This window comes from Sminthopsis crassicaudata, chromosome 5 (genome assembly GCF_048593235.1).
Source record: "Sminthopsis crassicaudata isolate SCR6 chromosome 5, ASM4859323v1, whole genome shotgun sequence".
Lineage (NCBI taxonomy): Eukaryota > Metazoa > Chordata > Mammalia > Dasyuromorphia > Dasyuridae > Sminthopsis > Sminthopsis crassicaudata.
In genome coordinates, this window is record NC_133621.1 from 106,348,199 (window position 1) to 106,357,069 (window position 8,871).

Sequence of the window (8,871 nt, forward strand, 5' to 3'; positions counted from 1 at the left end):
AGGTCCCAAGTAGTGGATGTATCTATGTATGTCTATGTTTTAAGTTAGAATCCAAGTTGAGCAACAGATGCATCATTTTTTATTTGGGCTTAACAAAAAATAATGATTCTTATTTGCACTGTACTTAAGTACATTATACCTTTTATGTTTTCTTTTTAAAGAATCACACAAGCTGAGAGATATGTACTATTTTCACCATTTTACAGATTAGAAAACTGATTCTGAAAAGTCATGATTTTCTCAAAATTTAGATACTAGGCTTTAGAAAATATGAAAGTAGTTCTTCATGTCTCTAGGTACCAAAATATGTCTATATTGAAAGCCTGTTTTCAAACTCCTTTAATAGATTCATATTCCTATTACTTATCAGGGTATCTTGTTCTTTATTCTTCTTCCCATTGTTCTCCCATCTATTTCGTTCCCTCCCCATATTCTACTATTCACATAGATCAAAGACTAAACCAATGCCTTAGTCAACAATTATAAGAGCAGTTTTTATAAACTAATGTTAAAATTTCAATGAGAATTGAAAGTTGAATGACATTCATTAGGTTTAAAAAAACTTAGATGCTTTTAGTGAAAGAATAAAGTTTATTTATCAAATAACAGGAGATAATAGTGGCTATATCCTTTGATTCATTGATAATTTTCTCTTGATTTCTATCTTTTCTTTGCTAGCTAAAGGATATTCAACTGTGCTCCCTCCCTGCAATGGAGGCTGGTATTATGACTAGCTCCCCCTCCAAAAAAACTCAAAGTATCATAAAATTACTTTGGTAATTACCTAAATTTTTTTAAAGTTTGAGCAAGTTATTACAAATTGAATATACTTCAGGCTAAATAGGAAGCTTGAGTGTCTTTCATGTACAAAAGGGAAGGTTAGAACTAAAGATCAAGGAAATTTTGGATTGCCTAGAGTTTAAATGTTAAAGCCAGAAATAACTGGAACAATAAGATAGTTGTGTATGTAACATATATTATTGTAAGAATATTTATGGATATGTCATACCTCAGATAAGTACATCACTGCTATAAGACTCAGGTATCTATATTCTTTAAGTATTTAGGTGGAATATTTTTGTTGCTTAGACATATGCTCAAAGACTCAATTAATCTTTTTCTTTGAAATTGACACAATTTAAAGGGAGTTATAGTGGTAGAGGAGATTAGATGTGGAGGCAGGTAAACATTATTTCTAGCCCTTCCTCAGAAACTAATCGGTTTTGAGGCAGCTAGGAGGTACAGTGGATATAGAGGACCAGCCTAGAAGTCAGGAGAACCAGAGTTCAAAATCAAACCTCAGAAATTCAACACTTCCTAACTATGTGACCCTGGGTAAGTCACTTAACCTCAATTATCTCAGCCAAAAAAGAAAAGGTAAAAATTGTATTTAAAAAAAAAAAAGAAGAAAAAGAAACATCAGTTTCTCTCTGACAATTCTATCTTCATTTTCTCAATTCTAAAACAGAAATAAGAACAGTACCAACTTCTTGGGTTTTATAGAGGTCAAATACTATATATAAAGCACTTTGCAAATCTTAAAGCACTGTATTGTCATTAAAAGCAGACAACATATTGAATAGATCTTAAAATGTTCTTTAGTTTATTTTAAGAATAGTTGATTTTACCAAAAAGAAACTTCATATCTTCCCACATGAATAGCAGGAGAGATAGAAAAACACTATAGATCCAGCAGTCAGTAATACTGTTTGAGGTGCTTTCTTCACACCTGTGGAGAATAGTATGTTAGATACAAGTCTTAGAATCATTTATTATTTTAGTTAATTGATGAAAGTTAAGTGATCCATACCTTGGGAGTTGATTCTAACTGTTTTATCCTGTTTAGCAATGCTGCTGGGATGCATTGTCACATCAGAAATGACCAAAGGTCCAACTACTACATCAGCCTCATTTTCTTTTCCAGGAAAATCTATTTAAATGGGGGGAAAGAAGTGCAGAGAAGGATTTCCAATGAAACCTAGCTAGAAGTTCCTTTAAACTTTTAACTAAGTTAATCAGTAAGCTATAAGTACCTTAGGGAACCATATTATTAACATAGAGTCATGTTTTTTGAAATATGATCTTGCTTTTCCTTATTTTGTGTATATTAGGAAACTTACCTTTCCAATACAACATATTCCTTTTCCAGTGACTTCTGGTCAGTCTATTTGGTATGTAGGTTTTCCTGCAATTACCAGTTTCGCAACAGCTACAGATGTCATCTGTACCTTCTATGGGAATCCATCTGGGAAGTTACAAATGAGGAAAGAGACACTTCAGTGCTCGTGACCTTGGAAAATAAGCTACTACATTTATAAACTTACTACTACTTGCTATGACGACTTTGACTACCTTTAAAAATTGTTCCTTCCCATCTAAGAACCAAAACCAGATGTGCTAAACAAGGTATCATGACAGGTCAAAAGGCAGATATGACAAGCTCTGTGTCCTAGTCCTCAGAGTTTTAAAATGGCCCCAACTAGTATTAGTATAGCATTTGTTTGTAGAAAATATTCTACAAAATTTATAATTTATTATATTTAGACAAAATCGTTTTCATATCCACTCCCTCAAAAAAAAAAAGTTCTTATAACTTTTATAAAGTAACTCTTATAAAGTCATAGGAATTATTTAGGAAATGTCTGGAACTCTACTCAAGAAATCCCTAAAGAAAAACAAATAGGTGTAAGTTAAAAATATGATATAAGGTATCAGTGAAAGGTAGGGAATTTAAATCTTTTATTTCCCCCAAACTGGAAAGACAAATATATTTTCTCCCCTAGTTTTATCAAAAGTAAGAGCAGCAATAAAGGAGAAAGGACAAGAAAGATTTCTTTAAAAAAGTTTTATTGCTTAAGATGATACATACATGTATAGGCATTTTCCTTCCTTTATCAATTCCACTGGAAAAAAGTTTTGATTATGGTATCTTGTAGCATTGAAGTAGGACAACTAGATGGCATATGAATAAAATGCTGAACCTGGACTCAGGAAATTGTATGTTCCTGAATTCAAATCCAGTAGCAGACATTTACTACTTGTGTGGCCCTGAATAAGTCCCTTAATCCTATTTCTCTCAGTTTAATCATCTGTAAAATGATTTGGAAAAGGAAACAGCAAACCATTTCAGTATTTTTGTCAAGAAAATTCCCAATGGGGGGGTCTGACCCCCAAGAACCAGACAATTGAATAAAAAAATGTAAATTATTTTAATTATCATATTAATATGATTTAGATCAATCCTGAAGTTACCGAGGGCATATAGATTAAATGATTGTCCCAGAATCATATAGCTAATAAGAGTTAGAACATAATTTGAACTGCCAGTATGTCATTCTTTGATTAACTATTAATGAACAAGCATTTATTAAGTACTACTATATATTAGGCACTCTTCTATGTAATTCACAAATGCTCTCTCATACAATCCTCAAAAGCTCTGGGAGACAGGTGTTATCTTTCATTAAGATAAGTATTGCCTAAATAACTGAAATGACAACTCAGTGGGCCTGAAGTCAGGAAGACCAGAGTTCAAATTCAGACTTCCACATATACGACTTGTGTGACCCTGAACAATTCATTGGACCTGTGTGCCTCAATTTCCTCAACTTTAAAATGAAGATGATAAATACCTGTTTTGCAGAATTATGATGAGATTAAAAAGTGATGATATGTGAAAAGTGCTTATCAGAGCACCTACCATGTCAGAAAACCTAAATATTGGTTCTTTCCCTGGCAGTTTACAGAGGAGGAAATTCAAGGATATAAAGGTTAAAAACACCTTCCTGGCATCATATAGAAATAAATGAATATATGCATATATACATATATACACACACACATATACACACACATATACACACACATACATATACATACATATATATACATACATATATATATATACATATACACACACACACATATATATATATATATAAGCAAATCTTTTTATAATATAAGATTTATATAACATGTATACATATTGCACATATGTATATTCATATATTATATTCATTTTAAAGCTCTCTATCCAAGGGAAAATAATTGATTTTCTTGGAGCTGAGGAGACTAATACTTTTTCTGATCAACTATAGCAGGGAATAACATTAGAAGGAGTAGAGAGTACCAAAGCCATTGAGAACTACACATAGCCTTCTAAAAAAAGATTCAATTTTCAAGGATTATTTAGGGCCAGATTAAGCAAGAACTGTTAAATTGGAATTCAAAAAGCATGACTGTAGATTTCAAAAGCAGTAACTAAAATAGCATATTTAAATAGTTATAAGGGGGGAAAAAGCATGAGTTTTAACTCTTAGACAATTGATCTCTTTACCAATTCCCCCAAAATACCACCATTCACCTAAGTAGCTTTGATATGCTCCTATGCAATGCTGAATTTATTCATGCCCACCTCTATTACTAAGAAGTAGTAGTGGTGATGGTGTTGTCAGTTAGTGATTGTTGTTCAAGATATACTTACTCCTGGCTTGATTTGTTGAAGGAACAAGCTTTGTTTGAAAGATCTGGCAAATCAGCAGCCTCAGTGACTTTCAAGTGACATGTAATATAGATCTAGAAAATAATTCAGAATTAAAGGTTTATCATTACTATTATGGATAATGTGTATGCACGTGCATGCATACTAAAGTGAGGAGGCAAGATAAAGCTCACCTGATCCCTGGCTTCCCTTGAAAGCTTAAAAGCATCAAGTATAAACTGAAGGGTCTCTGGCTTGGACCTTGGGGAGATGAAGGTTGACCCAACATTTTCTGACCGGCCATGAACTAGACACCTAGAGATTAAGATGTGTTGGTAAACTGCTCTCCAATAACTGGAGGTAAGTTGACTTGGAAGACTTATCAGAACAAACTTTGATATTCCTAAACTGAAAAAGCTGAGCACAAACCTAGCAATGAAACCACCTAGGAATCAGGCTAAATAGGAAGAGTCTAGTAACTCATAAATTTCTGATAAAATTAGAAGCGATTTGTTTTAGCCAAAATAGATACTTAGAGGAAGATTGAAGTAAAGGGGAGGGATATTGAATGTCTGAAAAGAATGCCTACACATGTGAATCTTTTGGAAAGAAATGGACTTTGGTTTTGAGAGTATTAGTATCTGATGGGGGAAGCTTACCCATGGAAATCAATAATAGCATAAGGAGGTGCTGAATCTTGATTGGATTTTAATGTAGCCACGCAGCTGTCAATGAAGAGTCTCAGAGCCACATGACTTCCAGTGTCCACATCAGCTTGGATGGAAATGACATCCCCAAGTTGAAAGCTATTAGAAGGCCTCTTAGTACTCCAGTCATCTGCAAAGTCAAGATCTTAGTAGTGTTATCCCAAGGGTTCTTGACTTGCATTCCAGGATCTTATTCATTAAACTATTTTGGTAGCTGGACTTCAGTATTAATGGTCTCTTATGTAGTTTTATGCATTTTGTTTTAGGCATTTAAAATATTCTGAGACTATAGGCTTTACCATGATGCCACTCATGGTTAACAAACCCTGTGTCATAGAGATCAAGAGGAAAACATTAGCAATTTCTCCACTATCATTGCCACTTACCAGTCATCAGTTGCAAAGTGAACTTCAACCCCTTTTGTGAGGATAGTGTAAAACTGAATGGAATCCAAGTTGGTTGGATAGCCTTGCTGCTCACGTTACTCCTCCTGGGGACAAGTGAGGGGTAAGAAAGAAAGCCACTCTGTAAAAATTCACAAGCTAAAGAACAAATAATTTGAGTCATACAAAAAGATCTCTCACCTTGGGTAAGAACACTCAATTAAAATCACAGCTGGACCATTTCGAAGGATAATGGAGTTGCCATCAGGAGTTGGGTTATAATATAGATTTATGCTATAAATCAACAAGTCTGTGGTGATCTGAAAATGGTCAAAACTAGAGTATGATTTTCTAAAAGGAAATTTCCTGGAAATATCTAAATTACTTCATAATGGTTTACATATTTACTAATATAAGATTCCCTACTAATTTTTCAATAGGTCAGACAACTGACTTATCTGTCCAGATATTTCTAATCAAGGACTGGTCCTCTCCCACTCTAACATGTTCCTAAATAGGGAATAATCCAAAAGAGTAAGTAGTAATCAAGGACCTTAAGAAGAACATTGATTACAAACTCTGTTTTCAGAAAAGAAATCGTTTTTGTCCAAGGCTATAGCACACAGCTAACCAACATGAGTTAGTAGCAAAACTAAGTTCTATTAAAACTTAGGATCAACATCTTCTGTGCCTCTCACAAAAGACCTATGTGTCAATATAAAATTATGAGCAGGAAAATTACATATAGGATTAGTTCTTTTCCATCCTGATTCATCCTTGGGGACAGAGCCATGGAACATGCCAGTAATTATTAGGGACTTCACAATCATTTAGACACAATCCTGTAGCCTCTAATCCCAAAATACCCCCCCAAAAGTTGATGAGTCATATTACACTGCTCCAATAGAATTACTAAGCAACCATACCTGAAGCTTACTGCCACACTCATGGAGTCCTGTCTCAAAGACAATAGTGTCATTTGATTCATGGAAGGTGGTATATTGGCAGGCACTAGGACCCAGACTTAAATCTGAAGGATTGATCAGTTTTCCCTTCCCAAAGAGGTTTCTCTGCACATTTGCCACCAACTTCATTTCCAGGCACTGCACCGTCACAGGCAATGATTGAGTACGAACTCCATGGCCCCATGAAGAAGACTGATTAGATTTATAATCTGATCTTGGAGAATCATTGCCTCTGAGGGGCAATCTGGAATTACCAGAGCCACAAAGATCAACAGGTACCAACTCACTCAACACCAGCAGCAGGAACAGGCACCCTACTTGACTTCTTTGCCCCATCCTGCCTACTCATTCCAATCACTGACTTGCCTGGAGTTTGGGATCTTTATATCTTCAAAAACAATTAGCCCTCTTTTGATTTCTGAAAGTAGATTGGGAGTGAGCGTGGTATTCAGGATAAGCTACACCTGTCAGGTTTCTCAGGGGGGAGGATGTTGATACTTAAAATGTTTCTGCTTGAGGGGAACATTATATTCCTTTGGAGAGACCATTAACACCATGAAGGATTTTTGTGGTTGACATGGGAGGGAGGGTCAAAGAAAACTTTCAGATGTTTAACAGTCTTATGTTGATGAAAAATTTGATTAAATGATATTTCAATCAGTCATGACTTAAGTTGGAATTTCTCTTGTTCTAATGAACTACCTAGGCATATGTGCTGACTTTTTTTCAAACTGACTGCAAAGTCATAAGGGTGAGAAAGGTTCTCTGTAAACATTTACAAATCTAAAAAGGGCTGGAGATGTAGGTTACCATTATAACAGGCCACAAGAGTTCTTTTTGTCATAACTAAATGGGATTGTTATTTGCTGGCAAAAAGAGGGTAGGGTGCTTTAATGAAAAGAATGCTGAGTTTAAAGTCAAATGGTATGAGTTCAAATTTCAATTCTTCCATTAATTATTTGTATAACCTTGGGCAAACCACCACTTAGCTAATCTCATTTTCCTCATATAAAATGTATGAATTGTGGGAGAGTGATGATTCCACCAGATACCCTATGAAGTACTTTCCAATTCTAAGTTTATGATTATATATTTAAGATTTGTGATATTGAAGAAGTATATTTCCTAAAAGTCACTAAATTTGGGAGTCCAAAGTTATGAAAATCTCAGGTGTTACAGAGATGGGATTTTGGCTTTCCTAGGCTTTGTTGTGTGTGTTCATTTTCTGATCCTTATATTAGATCCCATGTTTTTATAGGATTGAAGTTATAAAGGAAAAAGGATTGATTAATCAATCAATCAATCAATGAATACACTTTATTAAATACCTACTACAGGCCAGCCGTTGTGCTAAATGCTAAGACCTTAGAAATCATAAAATCCAACTATCTAAGTTTACAGCTGAGGAAATTAAGTCATAGTAAGATTAAGTGATTTTCTCAAGGTCACACATGAGATTCAAATACAAGTTATCAGACTCCACATGCAACCTTTCCACAATAAAATTTTACCTCTTTTTCTTGCTTCATCACTCCCTATATTTCACCATTTCCTTGTGTCCTATTATCTTCTATCCATCTGATCCCTCTTTCCTTTCATTCTCTCAATTTGGGTCTTGGTTTTGACTCAGGTTCTTCAATCAAGCTCTAAAAAAGTTAATTGGGGCATCCTTCATTCATGATATGATAGATGTAAGCATAATTAAAACAAAACTGTTATACAAGTGCCAGAATTATATCATAACCTGGGAATATTTTAAAATTCCAACTCCTATTAGTCTCAGGAAAATGGAAATTTTGAAACTTTGACATAAAGATCCCTAAAAGACAGGCCTAACTGACCTAGAAATTCAGTGCTTAGCTCAAAAAAGACATATAGACATTACTGAATGTTAGAGCCAGAAGAGACCCTAGAAAAAATCTAGTCTAATTGTTTCCTTTTACAGTTGAAATAAATGGGGCAAAGAAAAGGTAAAGTGAGATACTTGTATTGATTTCCATTCTCCTATCAAAGAATACCACTTTAATACTTCAATTTTTCTAATAAAGAATTAAGCAACTATAAATAGTATAATTCCCAGTCATAAAATCACCATGTGGTTTACACCATCCCATACTGAAACTAAGCAATTTGATAATTCCAATAATTACCTTGATTCTTGGGCCATTCTGAAGCATTTCTCTAAAAACTTTCTTTGGAATAATACCAATTTAGATATTTTTCTTTTAAGAATAGGTTAGAATTGAGTTATAAGGTAGAAAATTTAGGGTATTGTTCCTGGGTATTTACCCTGCTATTGAATTATCAATGAATCATAGAAAAGAAAGGGATATTAG

At 34.2% G+C, this 8,871-nt stretch overlaps 1 protein-coding gene across 1 annotated transcript; it reads right to left on the reverse strand.

Annotated features, from left to right (window-relative positions):
• Positions 1-1,640: 1,640 nt before the first annotated feature.
• LOC141543892 (zona pellucida sperm-binding protein 3-like) lies at positions 1,641-6,877 on the reverse strand. Its single transcript, XM_074269560.1, has 9 exons — positions 6,497-6,877; positions 5,772-5,890; positions 5,574-5,677; positions 5,140-5,317; positions 4,675-4,795; positions 4,484-4,575; positions 2,121-2,245; positions 1,811-1,930; positions 1,641-1,729 (listed from the first exon to the last, which is right to left on the reverse strand). The coding sequence occupies exons 1-9, from the start codon at positions 6,869-6,871 to the stop codon at positions 1,641-1,643; spliced, it is 1,323 nt and encodes a 440-aa protein (XP_074125661.1). The 5' UTR covers positions 6,872-6,877.
• Positions 6,878-8,871: the final 1,994 nt, after the last annotated feature.

What these genes read in the sequence shown, in the direction of transcription:
- LOC141543892 (XM_074269560.1), bottom strand. Translation starts at nt 6,871, where the DNA reads ATGGGGCAAAGAAGTCAAGTAGGGTGCCTGTTCCTGCTGCTGGTGTTG. An exon ending in CACTTTGCAACTGATGACTG is followed by an intron (nt 5,318 to 5,573) that starts GTAAGTGGCAAT and finishes TTGACTTTGCAG; the next exon opens with ATGACTGGAGTACTAAGAGG. An exon ending in AGTTAGAATCAACTCCCAAG is followed by an intron (nt 1,730 to 1,810) that starts GTATGGATCACT and finishes TATTCTCCACAG; the next exon opens with GTGTGAAGAAAGCACCTCAA.